Genomic DNA, 27,424 nt, shown 5'->3' with positions numbered 1-27,424 from the left:
GCAGAGCTGAAGCCAGCCCCCCTTGAAGAGGGCATGTGGGATGGAGGGGAGAGTAGGGGACAGGAGTAGCCAAGGGGAGGGCCAGACTTGTAGACCTGACTGGGGTCAGGGGCCCGTGGGGTGAGGCTTCCCAGGGCACTTGGCATGGGGTTCTTGATACCCTGTGATGCTGCCTCATTTGGCCCCACCCCAACGTTAGTAAAAATGTTATAGTTTTTTGGTTGGTTGATTGGTTTTCAAAAGCAAAGAAAATGGTCAGACCGGACCCCTTATCTCTCTCTCTACAGACTGCTTCACGGACTCTTTGCTGTTGACGTTGATCTCCTGGTAGCATGACCTTTTGGCCTTTGTAAGACACACAGCCTTTCTGTATCAAGCCCCTGTCTAACCTACGACCCCAGAGTGACTGACGGCTGTGTATTTCTGTAGAATGCTGTAGAATCCGGTTTTAGTTGAGTCTTTACATTTAGAATTTGAAAGGAAACAAAGAATATTTCTCACGTGCTTTGTAGCTTTAAAAAAAGAAAAAAAGGAAAACTCACCAGTTCATCCATATTTCTTTTTCTTTTTAAATAAAGAAACGTCCACATCTACACTCATGCCCTCCCCATCGCACCTTGTGGCGTGGCCCCCAGCGCACCTGCAGAGGCGCTGGCCCATCTGCCACCAAGGGCTCCTGTGTGATGCACTGGCTGGCAGGAGTGTGCACAGGCCGGGATTTCCAGAAGGCACAGGCCACTGCAAGCCCTGCTGCCTGTCAGCCTCCCAGACATGTCGGACACTGAGCAGTGGCAGCTCCCACTGTCCCAGCCAAAGCCACTCCAGCCACACAATCCAGGTTTGCAGAGAAAAAGCACAGCTCTCACTGGCCAGTAGCTGCCAAAAAGAATTCCTATTGTATGTGGGTATAAAGAAATAGAGCCCTACGGAAAAGGATTTTCCTGCCAACCCCCTTTCTACAGATTTCCTTTGTTTTTTTAAAAATTTTTGTCCTGTGCTATCTAGTACATACCAGATCAGCTATCATAGTCTTGAGGTGATGGGGTTGTGGTTTTTTTCCTTTGCCATTTTAGATTTTCAGACTTTGAGGCGGATGCCCTCCTTTCGTGTGTGTGCTCCCCCTCCACTCTTCCTTTGTTTCAGTGACCTGTGTTCGCTCTTTCTCATGTGGGGATGTTTGTGCTGCAGATAAAAAGAACAACAACAAAAAATTTTTAAATACCACGTAATGGAAAAAAAACACAAAAAAAAATTTAAAAAAAAAAAGATGGAATGTAGTGTTTACATTAAAGCCACAGTTTTCATGATCAGTTCTATGTCATTTCTACTTTGTCTAGTATCCAAACCCCAAACCTCTTCACAGTTTCACTTTTAAGAAAATATTTGCTGAAGACCAGTCACAGCCATTTCAAATAAAGAGGAGGCAAAAAGAGAAGACACATAAAAAATTAAAAATACAGAAAAAAATACTTGAAAAAAAAAAAAAAGTAAAAAAGAAAAAAAAAAGCCCACGGATCTTTCTAAGCCTTTCTACTCCCAGTCGGTGAGGTCTCTGTGATATCTTACACACTGCCAGTCACTTCTCTAATGGAAAAGTCATGTGCAGCTCAATAAAGAGAATGTCTGTCTGTATTCCTGAGTCTCTCACCCTCTGCCTTCCAGACGACGGTTGTTTGGGGTGGGCTTCATCATGACAGGACAGGGAAGGAGGAACTTGGCCACAAACACTGGGAGTCTGGTGGGTAAGGGTCTCCCCACAGGACCTACTCCTTGTCCCCCTCAGTGCTGTCATCTGCCAGCTTAGAGCACTGTCAGTGAGACCGTCAGTGCCCCCCAGGGATGAGGGCAGGAGAATGGGCCACTTTCCTGCCTGCAGAAGCCCTGCTGCCAGCTCCCAGCTCCTCCTCCCTCTGAGCTGGTTTCGTTTGTTTTCTAGGGTAAGGTGGGACTGAGGACCAGAAAGGGAAAAAAGGAGAGGGAGAGCAGGTAATCCCAAACCTCCAGCTAATACAAGGTCCTTCCTTCCGTACCCAGTGGTCCTCCCACAGTGGGGCATGGGGTGTTCCCAAGAATGAGGCCAAATTGCTTGGGCCTTCTGCACTCATGGGGTCACATCCACTCAAGTGCCAAGGACAAGCTCAGGACCAGCCAAACTAGCCAGGAAAACTTCCTTCAGCTTTGCCTCCCCTACAGCTCCTGGATGCCTTGAAGCCCCCTGGAGGCTAGACACACACAGGGTAACAGGACAACACAGACTGGCACACAGATTGACCTCTGTCTCTGCCAGGCTGTAGGTCCTACACCTCACCCCTAGATCGCCAAGTTTTTGCTGTAACACTCAAGCAAATCAGCTGAGACTAGGACCCAGAGGGGCCAACAGCCCACTACAGTCCTTGCATCATGTTGATGTGCTGCTTGCTAGCCAGGCAGTCAAGCGCAGCATCGTGCCGTCTTTAGTGAGATGGAAGAGCCTCAAAGAGAGCTCTACATTCCAACAAATGGGAATCATCAGCTCAGAAAGCCTCCTCCCTGGCAAGTTCCAATGGTCTTTTGAATCTAGCGGGGGTGTATGTAGGGGTCGATGTTTAAGAAAGTAGGGAATAACAAGAGGCACGTTCCCTATTGTTGTAAATACCCAACCCATCCACGCACCTGTTAGCCCTCTGCCAGGCCACGCCTCTTTTCCAACTCTTTCCCCAGCAGCTCCCCTCGCCCCAACTTGTTCAGAGGGAGGCACACAACCAGCCATCTCTACTGACCAGAAAGTTTGCAGTCCAAGCTACTTGACTTCATAACACTGGGCTCAGAGGACAAATCAAGATCCAAATGGAAGGATGAAGGAAACGGTGCCATTTCCTACATATGCCACATCTGAATTTCTCTAAAAGTGAGAATATGTTCTAATAGGATTCTTTCCCAACTTTCAAATGAGTTTTATAAATAAAACCAGCAGAAGTTTCTTTGCTTTATCTTTCTTAAGGGAGGTCAGGAGGATTTTTTGGAAAGGATGCAGGGAAAGACCAATTAAATCAGAACAAGGAGCATGGGGGCAGAACCTACACATCGTATTTTTCAAAAGCTCCACAGGTGATTCTAACATGCAGCCAGGGTTAGAACCACTTCTAACAGACAGCAGGAGCAATGAGGGGTGGAGGATCCCAATGACGAAGGGCATTCGAGGGCAGGCAGGCGGGCAGACGTTACTCCTCGACAAGGCCAAGACTCCCTTTTACATGTGTGCCCTGCTTCAGCAGAGCTCTGATTCCTCTCCCACAGTGGGGAAAGTCACACCACACAGAAGATCAAGTCTGCTGGCTACAGATAAAAGAGCACAGTGTCTTCACAGCTCAAGTGGGAAGTCAGGTCCAACAGGCTGCCTGAGCACCTAGGATTCATAAGTAGAACATCCACACAGACCTTATGTCTCTATGGTACATAAAAGCCTCAAAAGCTGAAAAAAAAAATCAGAAATAAGAAAACAGAGGAAGTAACACAGACTAGCTCCAGAAGAGCCCAGAGAGGGCAAGGGCAACTCAGCCACCATTTTCCAGCGCACCAACCCCTCCTTGGGCTCTACCACCGTGAACCAGCAGCCCAGTGGCAGCCCTGCTGCTACAGGGGCTGAGCAGGAGAGTGAGTGGCCTGACCTGCAGGCAACCAGGACAGAGGAGTCATCGGACAGGGACCCTACCCAAGGCAACTGCAACTGACCTTAGCACCTGTCCCCAGTGCCCCCTGAAGTGACGATAAGCCAGGAGACTTCTGTACTGCCTGGAATCCTAACTGTCCAGGAGTAACATCTAAGGGTGAATTTAGGACTTCTCTTCTTGGGTCATTTCAAGCTACTTAAGGCATTGTTCTTGCTTTGGACACTGTCCTATCGCCATATTCCAATGTTTCAAGACACTCTAAAACTGACTTCAAACAATCCTCTTTTCACACATCTGAAACATAAGGACACGTGGAATCAATGTCATCTTTAATGTGTGCAACGTGCAAAGCATGACATAATTCAAGGAAAGTAAAATAAACTTTTTCTCCCCACTTACCTTGAAAAAAATGAAACAAACATGAGGGGAACATAAAATTCAGTTCTGCCTTCTCCAAATAAAATATTAGGAAAAACAAAATTAGGATTAAAAAAACCCTCCAACCAAAATGGTAAAATCAAATGGGGATTCAACTCTGGCACCTCTGAAAAAAGCTTCTGCAGCCTCCAGTCACACACCACACACTAGAAGACTTTGCTTTTTATTGTTGTTACTGTTTTACAATAAAAACAAACAAATAGCTATGCTCTCAGCAAAACAAAACAAATTTTCTAAAAAATCACAGAAATTTACTAACAACATTTCAAGGTAAGGCTTTTGAAAGATTTATTGAAATAAATTATCTCTGCCTAAATATTTACCTATCACCCTTTTTTCAATTACTTTTCAACACTCTAAAAACTTTCAGTTATATAAAATACATTTAACTTTGCCAATTATTTTAGATAACACTGAATTCCTCCCAAATGGACTACCATAAAACTATGCTTTGAAACATTAAAAAAAAAATTAATCCAATGGGACATAAAACTGAACTATGTAACCTATGATTGCATGTTTCAAATCCTTAAAGTATACAAAGAGTTTGAAGAGACTTGGGACCTGGGTCTGCTCCAAGGCATGTGGATTCAACACCTTCCCTTTCTATGTTTAATCAAACCAATAGGAACAAAGTCATGAAAATGAAGGGCTCCAGAGAAGAAAGATACAAAAGACATCTTTTATTTCTTCAATAAAGCCCTCCAAAATTTACTCTCCCATCTTGCAAGAGCCACATCTTCTCCAAAGACCAAACCCACAGGCTTTGGCATTACCTAATTTACCTGACCAAGGAATTAAAACCATAAACAAAAGTTTGCTGCTTAACCCTTTCCCTCACTCAGAGGGGCAAGGAAATGCAGAGAGGAGAGACACAGAGGCACGCTCACGAGATGCAGGAGCACCAGAGTTAACGGAAATAAAGCCAGCTGTGGATTGGGGGGTCAGCAAATCAGTCCCAAATGTAGTGGGACAGCAAGGGGTCACCTCCTCACACTCCACAGGTCGGGCTTTCCCCTCCTCTGCTCCAGATATCGAACCAAGAGTTCTCTCCCCAGCTGTCCTGCTGGCCCAGGGGTCCAGAGCCTGTGGGTCTGGCCTCTGGAACACTATGCTTCCCCACTAAGGACGACAGTTTGACAATAGATATTGCCCCACGGTGGGGGTCAGCCTCATGCCATGCATCTCCTCACCACTCTATACGCATCCTCCCCCCAGCACACTCTCTCCTAGCCAGATGTGGAGCTAAGGACACTAGCAGTTGTTGTGACTTGGGCATAAAGCAGTAATCGAGGCAGGTGGGCTGCCCACTTCCTCTTGATCATCCCCCACCCCCAAGAAGTCCGGTCAATGCCAGAAGAGATCATGCCTAGAGTTAAAATGTGCAGTGTTTATAAGGGGAAGAGAAATGTCACATAGAAAGTATTACAAAGAAGGATTAAATTTGTCAGCTGTCCAAACACTATTAAGACCACATGCTTTTATACAGCGGCAATGCAGTCAGCCCACTTCTTCATACAGCAGGCAGAGCTGGGATAGGCCTCTTCCGGTCAGGCGCAGGAGGCAGCGGTGGAGGAAGGCGCGGCAGCGCTAGGAGGTCTGCTGCTTCTGGAGTCTCCGTTCAGCAGCAGCAGCCAGCATCCTTCGACGCAGGGTCACAGGGTCAGAGGACGTGCCTTCCGAGGGGAAGAAGCTCGCTGAGGCCGTGTCATCTTCAGAACTTTTGTTCAAGAAACGCCTACAGAAACAAAAGTCACATGACAGAGACGGAAGCTCTGAACACAGAGAATGTTTGTTTTAAACCTCCCATTTTCCAGGCACCTTCATGAAGCTGTCACTCAGCACCCTCCCCTGAGAAACATCCATCCCTGAACAGATGAGTGGATACTGTCTCTGCACCAGGGAGGAGGCCCTCAAGTGGCTGTTCAGTGATCTCTCCTCTGCCACTCCCTCCCCACAGACACAGCGTGGAGTCCCCACGATCACCAGGTCTGTGGAGGGCACAAAACCCAACCAAAGCAACACAATATTGGCCCTGTCCTCCAGACATGAAATAAAAAAATCCTGTCCATCCACAGGAACACTACATGCTCCAGCTGCCATCAACCATGGGGATAAGTGTGGCACACAGATGTGCAGGTGGTGTTCACGAGGGTGGGCAGAGTGCACAAGGGAGGACTTGGGAGCCAGACACTATGCCCAGGCCAGTGTTAACCTCTCTAAGCCCCAGTTTCTTCAGCTGTAAGTCTGTCAAATGGGTACAACAGCTGTCCCTCTTAGAGTTGTTAAAAGAATTAAAATAATTAATAAAAAAGGGCCTAGCACATGTTGGCACAGAAGCACTATCCATGCAAGTGTGTCAGAAGATGTCCACGGTACCTGCCCACTGGAAGTTACCAGCTGGGCCCAGAGTTGCCACATCCTCTGTTTTTCTGACAGACTTGAAATCAGAGTTTTTGGGTGACGTGTAATGGTTTTTCAAGGTTGCCATCTATTTAAAGAGAAGATGTAGGTGCAACATGACAACGGCCTTCAGCCACTGGTTCCTGACCAGGATTAATGTTAACTCGGGCTGGAGAATCCACTTACTTGCGAGCCTGCTGCAGAAGGTCGTCCTTCCGCTGGACTAACATGCGCTGCCTCTCGTCAGCGGACTTGGAGAAGCGGCTTCCCCGGGCCTCAAAGTCTTCCACCTCGCTGGGCTCTACTTCCACCTCACTGAAGTCCACTGTCTCCTCCAGGCGAGGACTGAGGTCCAGCGGCACACGCTCGGTCTGGATGTGGGGAGGAGGCAAGGAGGCAGCTGTGGGCACAGGTCTCTCTCCGAGGCAGATTCCTCAGCCAGCCAGGGTGCCCCTAATCAAGGTTCCTCTGGACCCAAAGGGAGGACTGTTGCCAGGAAGGGAGGCAAGAGGGAGGAGCCACGAGCACATGTATAATTGAGACACAAGCCCCTTAGGGGCAGGCCGGCTGCACGTGGCTTGTGCACCAAGATGGGACCTGACACACGGTAGATGCTCCATGTTGGTGGAATAAATAAATGATTACCAGTGTGAAAACACAGGCACCTCCAAACTGTATTCTTGGAACATGGCAACAAAGTTACTGCTAGTTTGCATTCTGGGAATTTTCTGTTCAAGTCTAATTGCTCAAAAATTTAATCAAGTCTTATCACATCTACTGCATGAATTTTATACCCTCACTTGACTCTGTCAAGCAGGTTAAAAGAGTAAATGCTAAGGATCTTTTTTAAAAAAAATGTAAGAGATTATCTGGTTGCTTGTGTAACAGGATGTTAAAATGGGATGCTTTCTTGGTTTTGGCTGAAGCTCTGAAGGCCAAGACAATGCCCAGGAACCCCCACAGCCTTAAGCAGGTGCCCGACCACCCAAGCTGCAAGTGCTACCAGACGCAGACCCAGGCTGGCCAGTGCCAGCCCGTCACCCACCTGCAGGCTACAACAGGACTGAGGCGGAAGTGCTGAAAGGTGGGCTATTTTACTTAAGAGCTCCTGGTGTGCGGGACTCTCCTGTCCCTCACCTTCACCACCTCTTCCTGCCTTCAGCCAAGCACAAGAGGGGGCTTGCAGAGAGCCATGTGGAGACCCTGACTTGTATTCCCTAGAGTTATGAGGATACAGGGACTGGTGACTACAGACACCTAGAAATCTAAAAGAAACTGGTCACAGCAGACCAAAAAAAAAAGAGGGGAGCAGGGTATGGGAGGGGCTGTGATGAAAGCAAGGTCTACTTCCACTGACTGCAGGCAATAGTGTGTGTCCCGGGGCTTAGAGGGGCATCCTGCAGGAGAGAACCAGCCTAAGGTTATTGAAAATAGACTGCCCAAAAGGACCACTTGGAGGGGTGTTGTGACCCCACAACAGTAGGTCATAAATAGCCAACCCAGGTTCAAAAGAAGTCTATTTGAGGAGGTTTCTGGTGCTAGATGGGGCATGGGGACAGCTGAGATAACATTTACATACACACACACGTGTGAACACCCACACGTGCACACACACACTCTCACACACACATGCTGCTAACCCTCCTAACCTTCTCCCCTGAGCCTGACCCTAGAGGGACTATGAGAGAACAGCCAGTGAGCAGAGGAGAAGACAGAAGGCCATCTCAGCCCCTGCTCTGCTGCAGGCCAGAGATTCGGAATCCAGGGAAGAGGGAGCTGTTGTGATAATTGGGCTAGATTGAGGTTCTTATTAACTGATTGTCATCCAGGGGCTTTGCATTTCCTGAGAATGACCAAAAATATTACAGAGCAAGCTTCCTTATGAAAAAAGTGCTTCCCTCCCCTATATTAAAAAATTCTGAAATCTTCTCACTAACTAAAAACAGAGCTAGGGAATCGATACAGAAACTGAACATGCTGTATCCACAAATGCCCTCAAGCCAGTCCAGCATTCATATCTCAGCTAGGCCAGCTATCCAAAAACTGGAAATGCAGAAGCAGACTCTTCTCCAGAAGCCACGCACCATTTTTCAAATGATGCACAATCCAATTATGGATTTGAATATGAACATTTTAACCTAGCAACAGATTTGAAGAAGTCTTAGTAGTTTTTACTGTTTCCTATTTGCAAAGAAAAACATAAGAGGTGAAAGTAGCCCTCCCTGTCACTGCTTCCAGAAGAGTCCTGGCCCATACCTTAGAACCAAGCCCCGCATTCAGGAAGCCCTGCACATCACAAACAGAAAACAAAGACAGGGTTGTTTGGTTTTTATTTTTGGTCTCATAAGAAAGTGTTTTGAAAGTATGGTATTGATTGGGCCGGCCCATGGCTCACTTGGGAGAGTGCGATGCTGATAACACCAAGGCCACCAGTTCGGATCCCTATATAGATATGGCCGGTTGGCTCACTTGGGAGAGTGTGGTGCTGACAACACCAAGTCAAGGGTTAAGATTCCCTTACCAGACATCTTTTTAAAAAAAAAAAAAAAAAAGAAAGTATGGTATTGATTAAGTAAATGGGAATTACAGAAGAGGGCCAGGAACTGGAGCCCCCAGGGTGTAGGCTAAGACCATGGGAGAGAATGCCTCTGCCCTGGACACCAGACAGAGGAGCTGCTTTTGGTTAGGGGGAGCTACTCCAAGTCATCTAAAGCGGGTATCTAGACAGATCTGGTTCCCAAGATACCACACTTCCTCCACCCCCCACCTGGCTCAGGAGGTCTCATTTTTGCAAACTGCATGGAAGCACCTGAGTTAGACAAGTGGGGGTGGGGGGAGTAACTCAATAGCCTCAGCTCCCTAGAGAGCTTGCCCTCATCCATCCACAGGTTTGGATGGGTACATTCACCCTCACAGTCCTGGGCCCAGCTTCCTTCTGTCCGTCCTCATGTTCCCACTCAATCCTGAGGCAACAGGGCTGGCCCAGAGAAGCACCACTCCTTTCTCCTCCAGTGCATGAGGGCAAATCCCAGTGAGTGGGCTGCAGGCCCTGAGTGGAAACACAGGCCACACCATGGGCACAGCTCGATTTGTTAACTTTAACACTGAGCCGGATAGAGCACACGGCCTTCTTTTGTACTCTTGCCCTAAGCCTCACAAACTCTGGGGCAGGACTGAAAAGGACCATTGCCAGGAACCACACTACTCCTCCACAATCCCATGTACTCACTCTCTTTAGAGTGCACATCTTACCTGATTGGAAGTTTCTCCCTCTTCCTGGTCATTGTTTGGCCTTTCCACAGGACTGTTCAAGGCAGGTCTAATGCTATCTGACCGCTGAAAGAGAAACACAAACAGTACAGAGTCGTTCACAAATTAAGTAACAGGTACAAGGAAAACCTCAGCACAGCCTGCAACTTTAGCAAAGTCCAGAGCCTCAAATAAATTAAAATGTTACAAAGATTGGAGGGCAGCCCCCTCTGCCCAGAGGGGGAAAAAAAGTGCTACAAAGATTAAAAGGCAAGACAAAGGAGCCTGAGGCCTAAACTAGAGTTCCAAGTTTGAGAATTACCACCAATTGGCTCCACATTTAGTTTCCCTTTCAACAAGAGAAATTGCACAATGAAAACAATGACAACAGCAGATAACACTGACTGGACACTTAGCTGTGCATGGCACCAGGGAAAACCCTGATATGGCTGTCTCATTTATCTTCACATCCTACGAAACAGGTACTGCTGTTACTCTCATTTTTAGCCAGTTTAAGATCTTGACCAATGCTGCAGATACTTTGGGGTCCTGCCCATATCCCTTCAGGTCACCGCCCCCACCCCCACCCCCACCCCCCACCAGTGCTTGCTGGCTAGTTTGTTATGTCATTGCCTGAGGACTTTCTCTGGGCGCATGAGGTAACTTTGCCATTCCCAGAGGCAGACCTTAACCAGTGACTGACGGGAATTAGTATATAAACACCCCAGTTCCTCATCTCTCAGGAGAGATAATATGTTCTACACTGGATCCCAGAGGTCCCAAATGGGGTCCACCTTCAGTAACCCACAGTGGTAACCTGCTTGGTAACAAACCCTTTCTTGGCTGGCTTCCCTTCCCTAGCTCACATCCCTAACCAGCTACCAGTGTTTCCTGGGCTCACTTCCCAAATTAACTATTTGCATTCAAATCCTTGTCTCAGGGCCCACTTCTAGGAAAATCCACGGCTAACAACCAGGTCAAATAGCTGAGAACTGGAGAACCACATTCCTAGAGCAGGGAGTTGGCAAACTGCTGACTGAGGGCCAAATTCACCCCTCCACTTACCTTTGTAAATAAAGTTTTGTTGGAACATAAGTCTTGCTCGTTCATTTATATTCATTATACTTATATATTTATTATATTTATTGTCCATGGCTGCTTTAGTGCTATAACAGCAGAGTTGAAAAGTTACTACAGAGACTGTAATGGCTTGCAAAGCCTAAAATATTTATCTGCCCTTTGTAGTAAAAAGTTGTCAATCCTTGTCCAACAGGAACTGATGGATGCTATGACCTCCTAGGCTAGCAAGGGCAAGTGGGTTTGGGGTATATGTTTGTACAAAAAAATTACTGAAATACATTTATCCTTTCTTTGGTGGATCTGTTCTTGGTCACAATCTGGTGAATGACAGGGTGTTTATAGAAAACTTTCATCAAATCATAAATGATATTCAATTGTTAAGTAACTAAAAATGCTATTCTAGAGAATTAAATTTTCTGAAGACAGAATCCATTTGTCCTGCTTAAAAACCCCAGTTTTACCTGTGTGGGAAAAGGTACTTGAATCCGTCCTTCTAAAATGTTGTCTGTTGTTATCTCAACTGAGCGTGTCAGCTGGAGGTCCTGCAGCACCAGGTGGTATGGAACCTGGGGAAACATCTCTTGAATCTGATGCGCCTATGGGAATACAAATATAGAGGTCACAGAAACGTTAACTCTCAGGCCCAGCCCGTGGCTCACTTGGGAGAGTATGATGCTGAAAACACCAAGGCCATGGGTTTGGATCCCTATACAGGGATGGCCGGTTAGCTCACTTGAGAGAGTGTGGTGCTGACAACACCAAGTTAAGGGTTAAGATCCCCTTACCGGTCATCTTTTTAAAAAAAAAAAAAAAAAAAGAAATGTTCACTCTCAACAGTCACTCAGGGAGGTCACAGTGTATGGCAGGTTTTGAGCACTGAATCTGACATCATACCTTGAAAACACAGGTAAGGAGGCCACCTCCATTCTGCAGATCACTATCAAACTGCAGTCCCTTTAGTATTTTTCCAGGACACCAAACAGGCAGCATCAATTTCAAAATAAAAAGAGCACAGAAAACCAGCTGGATCCCAAGACAGGCTCAACTGGAATATTCTAGTTTTAAAAAGTGTTCATTTTAAAGCTCAGTATACCCTGAGTATGAAAATGTGTTCTCCTTAAAGCTATAATTCCTAAAAGGAACAAACTTCTGATACACACAACATGGATGAAATTCAAATGCACTATGTTAAGTGAAAGAAGTCTGACTCAAAAGCCCAACTGTATGATTCCACTTATATGGCATCCTGGAAGAGGTAAAGTTATAAGGAAAGAAAACTGATAAGTGTTTGGCCAGGGACTGGGAGTGGGGTCAAGGAAGTGACTGCAGAGGGGCACAATGGAATTTGTGGGGAGGAGAAAAGGAACTGTTCTCTATCTTTTTTTGGCCAATACAAGGATCTGAACCCTTGACCTCAGTGTTATCAGCACCACGTTCTACTGAGGGAGCTAACAGGCCAGCCCCCTATTCTCTACCTTGATTATGGTGATGGTTACACAACTATATGAGTTGGACTGGATATTAAAAAGGGTCAATTTTTACTGTATGTAAGTTATATCACAATTTGAAAAAAAATAAAAAAGATGATAAAGAATGCAAATTCCTAATATTGCCCTGGAGCTGTAGTTTTCAAATTGTACTGTACAGTCATCTCAGAGTCCACTTAAGGCTCCATGGTGGGCGTGTCTGTGTAGGGGAAGCAGGCAGAGGTCTGGGCACACCACCATCCATACCTTCATTGAAGCAGCTCCAGATTTTTTTTGTTTTTCACATACATACATTTATTTTACAAATGCTTATATTCAAGGCTTTATTTGTGGAAAAGTCTCAATGATCAAAAGAAAAAAGAAAGAGGAGGAAAAAATAACTGTTTTAGGGGCACAATAAAGTCAACCATTGAGATATTAGCTCCTAAGGAACGTATCATGATAAACTATAGAAAATGGGGGGACTGTGTCTCAATGTCAGGGCCTTGAAAAAAAAGATGGGGTGAAACTTGCACAGAGATTTGCTTAGAGTCATTGCTGGGGTACACTGGCAAGACAAGCAGTGCCCCAAAGGCCCCAGGGCCTCCACGTTCCTGTGGTCCCCTTATTGCTTATATAAATAGGAGTTGATCATTTATTTTCCAGGACAAGTCAAAGCTAAATGGGGAAGAATTCATTAAAAACCTCTATAATCAGATAAATTCCTATTTTTAACCAGCTTCCTTCTCACCCCTGCCCCCCGCCCCAAAAGCCTAAGATTCATTTTACTAGACCAAAGCTTTTCTTCCAGAAAATCTAGTATGTTAAATATTGCATCTTAATAAGAAATGCATGCTTCCAGTAAATTAGCTGTGCTAAAAATAGTCTATTCCAAACCATCACAGAACTAGAGAAAAAACAGCCAGGGCCTGCCTGAGGATTCTAAACACGCCAACTCCAAGAATGCAATTCTCATTCCTAGGGGCATTACATGGCCATGAAGTCTGGTTTTTTTCCAGAGGCAGGTGAGGTGATCCATCTGCAGAGCTTCAATAACTGCCTGGCCCCCAAGTACCCATGCAGAGCCTGCCATGAGCCTGGCAGTGGCCACACTAGGCTGCCACACTCCCACCTTGATGTCACCCTCGCTCTCTGCCAACGATGTGCTGAAGATTTCATGGAGAAAGCAGGAGCAGTGCCTTCTTTTTTTATTGTGGTCAAAAATCAGTAAAATTTACCATCTTAATGATTTTTAAGCGTATAGTGTAATAGTGTTAACTATATGCACACTGCTGTGTGCAGAAATTCTTGGAACTTTTTCATCTTGTAAAACCAAAACTTGGTACCCACTGAACAGCAACTCCCCTTTTCTCCCTCACCCCAGGCCCTGAAACCACCACTCTAGTTTCAGTACGTAAGAGTTTGATCACTTTCGATACCTCATGTAAGTGGGATCACGCAGCATTTGCTTTTTTGTGACTGGCTTGTTTCACTAGCATAATGTCTTCAAGGTTGTAATGTAATCCATGTTGTAACATATGACAGATTTCTTTCTTTTTTAAGGCTTAATAACAGTCCACTGTGGGTGTATGCCACATCTTTGGACATTTAGGTTGCTTCTATCTCTTGGCTACTGTGAGCCATGCCTTCTTTTTAAACCAAATCTCAAACAACCTGCCTGTAGCTACTACATCCATCCCTCCTCCTAACAACAGTGAATCCCTCTCTCCTGGTTCCCAATCCCACTCTCTATCTTAAGGATTTTGCTCTTTCAGTTAATTCTTCTATTTGTTCTGCACCATCCATCTCTGCCCCTCTAGAGATCATTCCTATCACATACCAAACATGCTTTGGAATACATCTTTAAGAAAAGACCCATAATGAAAACCTGAACAAAACTAACAAACTGCTGCAGGCTCATGTGAGCAACACCAAGATTTAAGAACTTTAGGGGGACTCAGTCATAGGGAACCCCCCCAATATTGTGAGATTTACTTCAGGAGCTCAACCAGGTTCCAGCAGTAAATATCTGATAAAAAACCCTTCATGCTTCTGGCAGGGGAGGGGAAAAGGAAGCATTGTCAAATAAGCAACAGCACTATGTTCTTAACAAAGCCTACCCTTAGGAGAAACCAGTTAACCAAAGCCTAACTTGCTAGGGTTTTATCAGAGCCCAACTGACCTGGGAGAAGGGAAATACCCAACTGCAGCCCACTCTAGCCAGTCTGTTTCACCTAAGAGCAAGAAAACATTCTGAGAAGCAGATGTGAATTTCACAGTCTAGAGGCATTTCCCCTCCCCCCACTGTCACTTTACTACAGGCCTATTTACCACAGTCCCTTTCACATACTACGTCATGTCCAGCAATCAAGAAAAAATTACCAGGCATACTAAAAGGCAAAAAATATAATTTGAGGTGACATAACAAGCATCAGAACCAAACATGGCAGTGATGCTGGAATTATCAGACTCAGAATTTAAAACAACTGTAGTTAATATGCTAAGGGCTCTAACGGATAAAGTAGACAGAATGCAAGAACAGATGGGCAATGTAAGCAGAGAGATGGAAATCCTAACAAAGAACCAAAAAGAATGCTAGAGATCAAACACACTGAACAGAAATGAAGAATGTCTTTGATGTACTTACTAGCAGACTGTACATGGCTGCAGGAAAAATCACTGTGCCTGAAGATACATCAATAGAAACTTTGAAAACCAAAAAGCAAAGAGAATTAAGATGGAAAATAACAAAGTAGAATACCCAAGGACTATGGGACAACTACAAATGTTATAAACACATGTAATAGGAATGCCGGAAGGAGAAGAAAAAGAGAAAGAAACAGAATATTGAAAACAATGACTGAGAATTTCCCCAAGGATAAATGCCAAAAAAACTATACCTAAGCATATCATTTTCAAACTACAGAAAATCAAACACAAAGAAAAAAATCCTGAAAGAAGATGGGGGTGGGGGTGGGGGTGGGGAGATTTACCTGTAGGAGAGCAAAGACAGAAATTACATCTGACTTCTCCTCAGAAACCACAGAAGCAAGAAGAGAGTGGAATGAAATATTTTAAAGTGTTGAGAGGAATAAACACCAAATTTTGAACTCCACAAAATTACCTTTCTAAAGTGAAGGAGAAATAAACACTCTCTCAAACAAAAACTGAGGGAATGTGCTGCCAGTAGACACCCCTTGCAAGAAATGTTAAAAGAAGTTCTTTAGAGAGAAGGAAATTGACATAGGTCAGAAACTCAGACCTATGTAAAGAAAAGAAGAACATCAGAAAAGGAATAAGTGAAGGTAAAATAAAAACTTTTTTTCTTATTCTTAATTGATCTAACAGATGACAGTTCATTCAAACTAATAATAGCAACGATGTATTTGATTTTGTATGCTTGTATATATAAATACACACACATATATGCTTATGTACACATATATAAGTGAAATGAACAACAACAATGAAAGACAGAAGGGGCAGAAGGGAGGAATTAGGATTGTTTTGTTATTATAAGGTACCCACACTACCTAAAAAGTTGGTATAGTGTTATTTAAAAATGGAACTGAATTAGTCATAAATGTATATTGCAAATTCCTAGGGCAACCACTAAAAAAAGTCAGAAAAGAAGTATAACTGATATGCTATGATAGAGGAGAAAATGAAATCATATAAAATGTTCAATTAAAAACACAAAAAACAGAAAAATAGTAGAAGACAAAAACAGAAACAAAAAACAATGTGAACAAATAGAAAAGAGAAATAAATGTGGTAGATATTAATTCCAATACATCAATAATCACTTTGAACATCAATGGTCTAAGTGCACCAATTAAAAGACAGAGATTGTTAGAGTGAATCAAAAAATAAGATCTAGCTGTATGTTGTCTACAAGAAACCCACCTTAAATATAAAGGCACATACAGATTAAAAGGAAATGGATGGAGAAAAATACACCATGCCAACACTAATTAAAAGAAAGCAGGAACAGCTATATTAATTTCACAGAGCAGACTTCAAAGCAAGAAAAGTTATCAGGGATAAAGACGGGCATTACAAAATGATAAAGGGGTCAACTCTCCAATAAGACATTACATCCTTAGCATTTTTACACATCACAATAGAGCATCAAACTATATGAGACAAAAACTAAAAGAAGTGCAGAAAGGAATAGATAAATACACTATCAGAGGTGGAAACTACAACAGTCCTCTATCAGAAATGAACAGATCCAGCAGCCAGAAAATCAGTAAGAACATATTTGAACAACACAATTAACCAACGGAACATAATCAACACAATTAATCAACTGAACATAATCAACATCTGTAGACTACTTCATCCATCCAATAACAGCAATATACACATTCTTCTCAAGCTCATATAGAACATTCACCAAGATAAAAGATTACATTCTAGGCAATCAAGAAATATACTTTAACAAATTTAAGAGAATAGAAATCACACAAATGTTTGCTCTCAGACCACGATGGAATTAAACAAGAAATTAATAACAAAAAGAAAATTGGAAAATCCCCAAATACATGGAGATTAAACAAAAAAATTCTAAATAACATGTAGGTCAAAGAAATCTCAAGAGAACTTTAAAAAATATTTTGAAGTAAATGAAAATGAAAACACAATTTTTCAAAATTTGTGAAGTACAGTAAAAGTAATGCTCAGAGAAAGATTCATAGCACTGAATGCAGATATTAGAAAAGAAAAACTAAAATCATTAATCTAAGTTTCCACCTTGAGGAACTAGAAAAAGAACAAACTAAATCCAAAGTAAGCAAAAGAAAAACAAATAAGAATGAGAGAAGTCAATGAAATTGAAAACAAGAAAGCAATAGAGAAAAATCAATGAAACTAAAAACTGGTTCTTTGAAAAGATAAATAAAGTTGATCTCTAAGCCAGGCTAACTAAAAAAAGAGAGGACCCAAATTACTATTATCAGAAATATCACTACAGATTAATTTTTCTAATTATAACTGCCAAAACTCACACAAGAAGAAACAACCTGAATAAGCCTGTATCTATTAAGAAATTGAATCAATAATTAATAACCTTCCAAAACAGAAGGCACCAGGCCAAGATGGGTTTACCGGTGAATTTTACCAAACATTTAAGGAAGAATTGTACCAATCCTCTACAATCGTTTTCAGAGGTTAGAAGCAGAGGGAATACTTCCTAACTAATTCTACAAGGGCAGCATTACCCTAATACTAACACCAAAGAAACACATTAAAATAAAAGAAAAATACAGACCAATATGTCTCATAAACACAGATGTAAAAATCCTGAACGAAATATTAGCAAGCCAAATCCAACAATGTATAAAAATAATTATACACCACATCCAAGTGGTATTTATCACAGGTATGCAAGGCTAGCTCAACGTTTGATAATCAGGGGCCGGCCCCGTGGCGCACTTGGGAGAGTGCAGCGCTTGGGAGCGCAGCGGCGCTCCTGCCGTGGGTTCGGATCCTGTATAGGAATGGCCAGTGCGCTCACTGGCTGAGCGCGGTGCGGGCGACACCACACCAAGGGTTGCGATCCCCTTACCGATCACAAAAAGACAAAAAAAAAAAAAAAAACCATTTGATAATCAGGACTGGCCAGTTAGCTCAGCTGGTTACAGCATGGTGTTATAACACCAAGGTCAAGGGTTCAGATCCCCATACTGGCCAGTTTCACTCTCTCTCTCTCTCTCTCTCACACAGACACAGACACACACACACACACACACACAGATATTAAATCAATTAATGTAATACATTATATCAGCAGGTTTAAAAAGAAAAATCACACGATCATATCAATAGATGCAAAAAAGCACTTAACAAAACCCAACACCCAATTCATGACAAAAACTCTCCATAAACTAGGAATAGAGGAAAACTTTCTCAACTTGCTAGAGAATATCTACAAAAGACTTACAACTAATATCATACTTAATAGTGAGAAACTTGAAGCTTTCCCACTAAGATTAGGAACAAGGCAAGGATGTCCCTCTACATTGCTTTGTCTACGTAGACAATCCAAAAGAATCAACAAAAAATTCCTCGAACTAATAAGTGATTATAGCAAGGTTGCAGAATACAAGGTTAATACACAAAAGTCAATCACTTTCCTATATACCAGTAATGAACAAGCTGACTTTGAAATGAAAAATGCAATATCATTTACATTAGCATCCCCCCAAAATAAAATATTTAGGCATAAATCTAACAAAATATGTATGAGAGTGTACAAAAGTCTTATGAAAGAAATCATGGAAGAATGAAATAAACAGAGAGCTATTTCATGTTCATAAACATGAAGACTCAATATTGTCAAGATGTCAGTTCTTCACAACTTGATGTATAGAGTCAATGTAATTTCAATCAAAATCCCAGCAAGCTATATTATGGATACCAGCAAACTGATTCTAAAGATTATACGAAGAGGCAAAAGACACAGGATAGCCAATACAATACTGAAAGAGAAGAACAGAGTTGGAGGCCTGACACTATCCAATTTCAAGACTTACTATTAAGCTACAGTAATCAAGATAGCATGGTATTGGTAAAGAACAGATAAAATAGAAATAGAGACCTCAGAAATAGACCCACATAAATACAGTCAACTGATCTTTGACAAAAGAGCAAAGGCACTACAATAGACCAAAGATGGCCTTTTCAACTAATGGTGCCGGAACTAAACATTCACATGCAAAAAACAAATCTAAACAGAGACTTTACACTATTTACAAAAACTAACTCAAAAATATCATAGACCAAAACTATACTACTCCTAGAAGATAATAAAGAAAACCTAGATAACATTGGGTATGGTGATGACATTTTAGATACAACACCAAAGGCATAATCCATGAGAGAAATAATTGATGAGCTGGACTTCATTAAAATTAAAAAGTTTTGCAAAAGACAGTATCAAGAGAATGAGATGACAAACCATAGACTGAGAGAAAATATTTGCAAAATGTATATCTGATAAAGGGCTGCTACCCAAAATATACGAAGAATTCTCAAAACTCAACAATAAGAAAACAAATAACTCGATTAAAAAATGGGTTGAAGATCTTAACAGACACCTCACCAAAGAAGATGTACAGATGGCAAATAAACATATGAAAAGATGCTCCACATCATATGTCAAAAGGGAAACATAAATTAAAACAATGAGATACCACTACACACCTATTAGAATGGCCACTATCTGGAACACTAACACCACCAAATGCTAGCAAGGATGCGGAGCAACAGGAACTCTCATTCACTGCTGGCAAGAATACAAAATGAGACAGCCACTTTGGAAGACAGTTTGGCAGATCCTAGCAAAACTAAAAATATGTTTACCATTTGATCTAGTAGTCATACTCTTTGGTATTTACTCAAGGGAGTTAAAAACTTATGTTTACCCAAAAACCCACACATAGATGATTATAACAGCTTTATTCATAATTACCAAAACTGGAAGCAACCAAAATATCCTTAAGTAGGTGACTAGATTAATAAACTGTAGTACATCCAGACAATGAAATATTACTGTGCTTAAAAAAAAAAAAAAAAAAAGTGAGCTATCAGTGCATAAAAAGACATGGAGAAACCTTAAATGCAAATTACTAAAGTGACAGATGCCAATCTGAAAAGGCTACTACATAATGTATGATTCCAACTGTATGACATTCCAGAAAAGGCAAAGCTATGCAGACAATGAAAAGATCTGTGGTTGCCAGGGGCTGGGGGGAGAGGAGGGATGAACAGGTGAAACACAGAGCATTTTCAGAGCAGTGAAAATACTCTGTATGATACTATAATCGTGGATATGTGTTATTATACCTTTGTTCAAACCCACAGAATGTACAACATCAACAGTGAACCCTAATGTAAACCATGGACTTTGGGTGATGACATTTCAATGCAAGTTCTTCAGTTGTAACCGGTGTACCATTCTGGTGGAAGATGTTGATAATGGAGGAGGCTATGCATGTGTGGGGGTAGGACGTATACTTGTATAGGAAATCTCTGGACCTTCCTCTTAATTCTTCTCTGAACCTAACACTGCTCTAAAAAAAAGTCTTTAAAAAAAGATCCATGAGTATTCAAAGAATTGAAAGCAGAGTCTCAAAGAGATAGATATTTGTATACCCATGTTCAAAGCAGCATTATTCACAATAGCTAAAATATGGAAGCAACCCAAATGTCCATCACAGATGAATGAATAAACAAAATGTGGTATATACATACAACGGAATATTATTCAATTTTTAAAAGGAAATCCTGGGCCAAGCCCATGGCGTACTCGGGAGAGTGCGGCGCTGGGAGCGCAGTGACGCTCCCGCCGCGGGTTCGGATCCTATATAGGAATGGCCGGTGCACTCACTGGCTGAGTGCCAGTCACGAAAAAGACAAAAAATAAAAAATAAAATAAAAGGAAATCCTGACACACGCTACAACATGATGAACCTTGATGACATTATGCTAAGTGAAATAAGCCAGACACAAAAAGAAAAATACTATATTATTCCACTTATATGAAGTACCTAGAGTAGTTAAAATCAGAGACAGAAAGTAGCACGATGGTTATCAGAGGCTAGGGGGAGGGAGGAATCAGTAGTTACTGTTTGTTGGGTATAGAGCTTGTGCCTATAAACATTCTGGAAGAAGAAAATACAGAAGAAACTAAACTAAGTTGTTATGGGGGGTTGGGGACTGGGAGCATGGGGAAAGAATGCAAGCATGACTTCACTGTGTACTCCTCTCTAGGTTTTGAAACTTGTGAATAAATGACCTGTTCAAAAATCTTAAACAACAAAACACCCCTGAATACCACATCCCTATCAAGCTACCACCTCTATTGTCTGCCTCCTTTATAACATACTTCTAGATACTACTTATTTCTTCAGGTCCCATTCATTTTGCAATCCACCACAATCTAGTGTTCAGCCCTTAGGGCCACAGAAAGTGCTTGTTGTCCAGCTAATCAATCACCTTCACTCTACAAATCTAACATGCACTTTTCTAATCTCATCTTACAAGAATTCCCACATGCTTGATTCCTCCCTCCTGGAAACGAACTCCTCTAGGCTTGTGCTGCCACCTTCTCCTGGTTTCCTTCTTTCTTAATTGACTGTCATGGCTCCTTCTCTCTGTGCCAGACTTCTGCAACCTGGCAGGACCTCACAGCTCAGTCCTGAGGTTTCTTCTCTTTGCAACCTACATTCTCTTCCTAGAAGAGCAAATCCTGTCCATTACTTTAGATATCACCTACAAACTTAAAACTCCCAAATGAGCACATCTCCAGCTTGCTGTCTTCACTGGGGTCCAGAATTACATACATGACATTCCAAACCTACCCAGCCAGACAGAATGCCGAGTCCTCCCCAGTCTTGCTTATCTTAGTACATGGTACCACCATCAACTCAGCTGCTTAACCAAAACCCAACATGTCAGCTTTCATTCCTCCACTACCCTCACCCCATCACTCGCACATCCAAACCATAGCATCATCAAGTCCCGTCAATTCATCTTACAAGCATATCTTAAATCTCCCACTTCTTTTCATCATTTTACTAACACCCTGTCCAAGCCACTATTTTAGTTTGCTTGAACTACTGCAACAATCTCCTAATTGGTCTTGCTGCTTCCATTTTTGACCCTCCTATAATTTATTCTCTCCCCAGAAGCAAAATCATTTTCTGTTCAATGTTCTGTCAGTCCCCAGGGAGAGGGTGGGCAGTGTTTATAAAAAGCTTTGAGTGGCCATCTAATACTTTCATTGTAAAATCTAAACTTGACTGTGGGCTACAAAACCCTGCATGACCTGGCTCTGCAATCTCTATATCACAGTCTCGGTCCCCTACTTGCTAGACTCCAACCACAATAACCTCTCTCGGTCTCTAGTACTTTCTCACTATATGGCCTTTGCACCCACTGTTTCCACTGCTCCTTCGCCCTGATCTAACTCCATCTGGTCCTTCATGTCTCAGCTTAAATATTATTTCCTCAGAGAACTTCTCTAAATGTCTCCTCTAAAATAGCCTTTACCCACCTACTCTACCACACCACTTGCCTTACTGTCTCCAGAACACTCATCACCATCAGCAATTACCTTATTTGTTTGTATTTATAATGTTTTGCTAACTAGAACTTACTCTTCTTGAGAGCAGAATTCTTGTCTACCTTGTTGACATCACAGGTGCTATGCTCAGCATGGTGCCTGTCACAGCAATAGGCTTTCAGTACAAATTTGTTTGTAAATAAAGATTAATGAATAAATGAACAAATGAACCAAAGACATTCAAAAGTAGTAGCCAAGCTTATTCAGGTCAGCCAGAGGTCCTAATCTAAGCAGGACTAAAGTGGTTTGTATTTTAGGACTTCTAAATTTATTCTAACAATGAACACTAGATTTAAAAAATGGTGAAACGTGTTTCTCCAGCATTGTAGAATAAAAACACACACCTTTGGAAAAATATAAAGAAATTTGAAGTATTTGAACAATATCCTTGATCCGGCAGCACGCATCTACATCTCAAGGTGTGCGCACGCACGCACACACACACTCACACACACTTATTTGGGGCAGGATGGGGAAAAGGGCGGGGACAGGGAACAAAAAAACAAATTTGGTAGGCCTCATACAAATTTTTAAAAAGGCACAACATTCATTCCAGTTAGTAACTCCCCCAAAATCAAGGAGAGGCCTAAGGTAAGCCTATATCATAATAGTGAACCTAGTACTACTCAGAAAAGGTTAGATTATCTGCCACAGAGGTAAAATGAAAGCTGGCTTCCAAACTAGTTTCAAATTTTAAAACACAGGAATTTAAGTGGTCCCAATGAATTTTTAAAAAGCTCCTGAAATCCTGCTACTCTGCCAGAGCAGGGTGAAACCAACGAGGTCATAAGTACTACAGGCACATCCCAGCTTTTCGTTCCCTCCTAATCATTAGCTATGTTTTTAAAGCAGTTAGCGGTCCTTACCATTGCATTAAGCTGGGAGTTGCTTGCCTGCGTAATGCCAAGAATATTGGTGGTGTGCATCACTTCAACGGAAAAACTCGGCAGCCAACTCGCGATACGGGACCCTGAAACAAACGAGAATCCAGCACAAGTTTTAGAGCCCTGACTCTTTCCCCGTGTCATTGACTCTACGGTAGGCCACTCTATAACAACAACTGGTATTTAGCAAGTGCTTACTTTATGCCAGCCTTTTGTGTCAAGTATCTCACATGGATTACCTCATTCGATCCTCATTAAACCCCACATGGAACCTATTATTATTCTCATTTTATTCTTCTCAGAGATATGACTCTAGTCCCCTTGGCCTTTGGTCCTTAAGGTACTTAGAAGTTGGGTAACCTGTCCAAGATCACGCACTTTAATGATGATGGCCAGGATGTGAATCCAGACAGCCAGGTTCTGGAACACTTTGCCACTGGCCTTTCCTTCTCTCTAGGGGCCCTAGATCAACATGACCCCCAATCCACCCTCTTGGCCTAGAATGTAAGGAAGGTGTTCATGGCTATAAGATGCTACAACAGATGAGTTTCTCTTTCACACTATACACAAATCACTACTCATTTGGCGACATCATTTTCACAATTACTTTCATGAAATTTCATTAATTTCTCCTTATTAATCTGACTTAAAGACCTTGGTTTTCTGACTCAAAATTCTTTTCAAAGAGTTCTACCACACAGGCTTGTGGACTAATGGCACTGAGAAGTCTGCTGCTTCTGTCATTTCTCTAAGAAAAGGGGAGCCCAAGATACAACACCACCAAATATTAGCTGTAAAATAATTCAATATCAAGCCACACATTTAAGGGTGCTTTTTCATTCTTTCACAAAGAAGCAATGAAGCACGGAATATAAAACTGTTAACAAAATTTTACTGAAAAGGAATTTGGAAACAGAGAAACTTTATTTGGCAATCTGAAAATCAGAAAGACACAGCCTTTGGTATAAAATGGAAAGTGTGTTCCACCAGAACAAAGAGAGGGATTGTCTTATATAGGAAAAGCCTGTGTCCAGGTTCCCACTCTGGCCCTCTATGCAACTGAGGAATTCAAGCTTGCTCAGTCCTGAATGGTTTGGTCCCTTACGCAAAAGAGGAATTCTGGCTTGCTGAGTTCTAGCCAGTTAACACTTGGCAGGTTACAGTCCATAGGTGGTGAAGTAAGGCTTCCCCATAGCAGTGGACAGCGGCACAAACAGGGACAAGTGAGGTCCAGCCCGTGGCTCACTCAGGAGAGTGCGGTGCTGATAACACCAAGGCTATGGGTTCGGATCCCTATTTATAGATGGCCGGTTGCTCACTGTGGAGAGTGTGGTGCTGACAACACCAAGTCAAGGGTTGAGATCCCCTTATCGGTCATCTTTAAAAAAAAAAAAAAAAAACAGGGACAAGTGGCTTATGAAAGTCTCAAACAGGGTACGTGTATGACCTCTAATCAGCAAATAGCTACTTGGCTCCATTCAGAATTGAGACCCAGTTAGCCACCCAGGGGCCATTTCAAGGAACTGGCTCTTCCAGCATTCACAAAATCAAATTAAATGGCCATCTCAAAGGTTTCACCAAACAAAACGTACCCATTAAAAAAATGGATACTTACTTCATGCACTTACTAGGGAGAAATAAAGATGACTTTAACATTTTGACTATGTTTTTAGTAATAATAATTCATAAAATAATGATTACACAGACAGGATCCATCTCCAAGATCTGCTAGTATACTTCAGAAGTTTTACCTAGTAGAGGCCTTAATTAACAGCCACCAAACTAGCCCCCTAAACCCCTCTAGAGTCCTGGGCCCAGCTAGCCCAGCAGTCCCCCATCTACTCTTCTGGGAGGCTTGACTCTATCCCCCTTGGTCCTTTCTTTCAGGGATTTCACAAACATGCTTCCATTCTCACTGTATTCGACCCCTGGAAACTCAAATCAGAGATCTGACTAGCACTCCTCCAGTTATGCCTGTTTCACAGTAATAATGAGAAACATGAACTCACAGAATTTAGTGGTATTAAAATTGATGAACATCTACAGTTCAATGTAATGTGAATTAAGGAAGGATGATCGATAACGTACCCATGGCCTTATAATTTTAAGTGTGGTTTTTATTACGACTTTCAACACTGCTGGGAGGAAGAACATTCATATTTTATGGACAAAGCAACAGGGCTCCAGCTCTGATTTTGTTTCTGGTACTCAATGGAAAGGCTACTCAATGATCCTTCATTATATACTTAAATCACACCAATGCAATAAATTATTAGCAAAGATTAATTATTAAACTGATGGTGTTCTTTGAAGTCATGGTTGATTCAATTTTACTACCTCCCCTTCTCCGCCCCCACCCCATCCTTATTGACACAGAATCTAGCAAAATGCCTGGCACAGAATAACCCCTCAGTTCTACCTGTCTATCTGTCCATCCATACTGAACACTTTCAAATAAAGTTGAAATACAATATTAAACTGGTCCATACAGGGCAATTTATAATTAAAATAGCATCCTCTTAGGGGAGAAATATCTTGGGTATAGTTTAAGAGGTTGAAACCAACTAACCATCAAAGTGGAAGAAGTGATTGTGTTGGTTTAAGCGAGGTCTGCCTTCAGCTGCTGCTACAGGAACCAAATTTTCATCCAAGTTCTCGCCTTGATGGTCTTCCCTGACACGATTATTGTCAGCAATATTAAGAGACATTCTGCATGTTGGACAGGAGGTGTCTTGTTCTAGCCAGGAACGAAGACAGGAGCTACCAAAAAGTCCAAAATAAGATATGTGAACACAGTCGATTGTTCCTTAGCATATTTTGTAAGAATTCACCAGAAGTATTCTGAATGTATCAAATGTGTCCCAATTTTACTTTCTATTTACGACTAGCAAGATTTAAATGTTGAGAAACATTTGTGGACATTTCCTCTTTACTCTTTTCAGTCTAGTACACTTCTAGCATGTTCTGCAGTGTACATTAAAATCCTTTACCACACATAGTCATCCACCAAGCTCCTACTCATGAGCCCTCTTCTTCAATAAGACTTCAGAGCACAGCTCACCCGCTTCCTTCCCAACTCTATTCGGCTACTTCAAAATCCGTGTGACTGAACCATCCACCCACCCTGGCCTCTCTGAGTCCTCTGTTCCAATGCTCTTTTCTTCATTCTGCTTTAGCTATCTACCAGCATGGCCATAACCTTGGCCTTATCTACAAAATCTTGACTTCAGAGATCTCACTCACTCACTCACTCACTCACTCAAGCCCATCCCTCCAGCTCCCTTGGCTGGGACCTAACTTGCCAAGACCACCCAGCCACTTTTTCATCCAGCACTCAGTCCCACAGGCCTGTCTTCCCTCCATCTTCTCTGTAACTGCCCCCTTGCACGCACCACCTCCACTTCCTCCATGCACTTCTCTTTGCATTCTGCCTTCCCAATGAGGCTGACTGCTGCTTTTGCTCTCTCAGGAGATGATAATGCCCTAATTATGGCAGACATTCAATAAATACTTCTGGTGTCAACTAAAGAGAAGGGAACTAGAACAAGAAGTAGAAAATGTGAGATCTGGTCCCAGCTCCACCACTAACTAGCTGTGTGACCCAGGCAAACCCTTCAACCCCTCTGGACTAGTCTTCTCCACTAAAAAATGAGAAGGCTAGATGAAGTGATCACCAAGGTCTCCTCCCATTTTCTGAAAATTCTTTATTTTTTTCTAAGAGCTCAAGGAGACACTGAATAAAAATGCCCACTGTTTGTCTTTCTTTTTTAGCTTCTGTGAACACACGCACATACAAAGTTTTAAAGGAGAACCTTGCCATGTTTTGATCCATGGAGTCTCTAGCAAACTAATGGTACTTAAGTAGCAAAACTTTCCCAAAGACTAAGATGGAGTTACTTCTTACCATCTCTGTGTCATAAGAGTGTGACAGAAATGTTCCAAAATAATGTAATCTGTCCATATATGTACATCTAACTCTATCATTTTTAAATAATAAAGTACCTATAATTCCTGTTGGTGATAATTTAGTTAAATAAATGATTATATTTTTTTAAAAGTTCACTTTCCCTAATGAACGCCCTTAAATCACACCACAAGTAAAATCAGCCTTGTGGAAGATTACAA

At 42.3% G+C, this 27,424-nt stretch overlaps 2 protein-coding genes across 2 annotated transcripts in view; one reads left to right on the top strand and one right to left on the bottom strand.

Moving 5' to 3' along the window:
- Positions 1-1,611, top strand: part of GNAO1 (G protein subunit alpha o1) — a 174,752-nt gene extending 173,141 nt beyond the window's left edge. The window contains exon 9 of the mRNA XM_063109162.1: positions 288-1,611. The gene's annotated coding sequence lies outside the window, so the exon portion shown is untranslated. The remainder of the gene's footprint in view (positions 1-287) is intronic.
- Positions 1,612-3,962: 2,351 nt separating this feature from the next.
- AMFR (autocrine motility factor receptor) overlaps positions 3,963-27,424 on the bottom strand; it is a 45,602-nt gene continuing 22,140 nt past the window's right edge. Inside the window, exons 9-14 of the mRNA XM_063111728.1 lie at positions 25,869-26,059; positions 23,282-23,385; positions 11,282-11,416; positions 9,744-9,827; positions 6,678-6,862; positions 3,963-5,826 (exon numbers count right to left, since the gene is read on the bottom strand). Of these exons, the coding sequence (XP_062967798.1) occupies positions 5,679-5,826; positions 6,678-6,862; positions 9,744-9,827; positions 11,282-11,416; positions 23,282-23,385; positions 25,869-26,059 (847 nt within the window). The 3' untranslated portion in view covers positions 3,963-5,678. The remainder of the gene's footprint in view (positions 5,827-6,677; positions 6,863-9,743; positions 9,828-11,281; positions 11,417-23,281; positions 23,386-25,868; positions 26,060-27,424) is intronic.

This window comes from Cynocephalus volans, chromosome 10 (assembly GCF_027409185.1).
Source record: "Cynocephalus volans isolate mCynVol1 chromosome 10, mCynVol1.pri, whole genome shotgun sequence".
Lineage (NCBI taxonomy): Eukaryota > Metazoa > Chordata > Mammalia > Dermoptera > Cynocephalidae > Cynocephalus > Cynocephalus volans.
The sequence above is the reverse complement of the archived record's forward strand: the minus strand, read 5'-3'. Positions and strand labels throughout refer to the sequence as shown.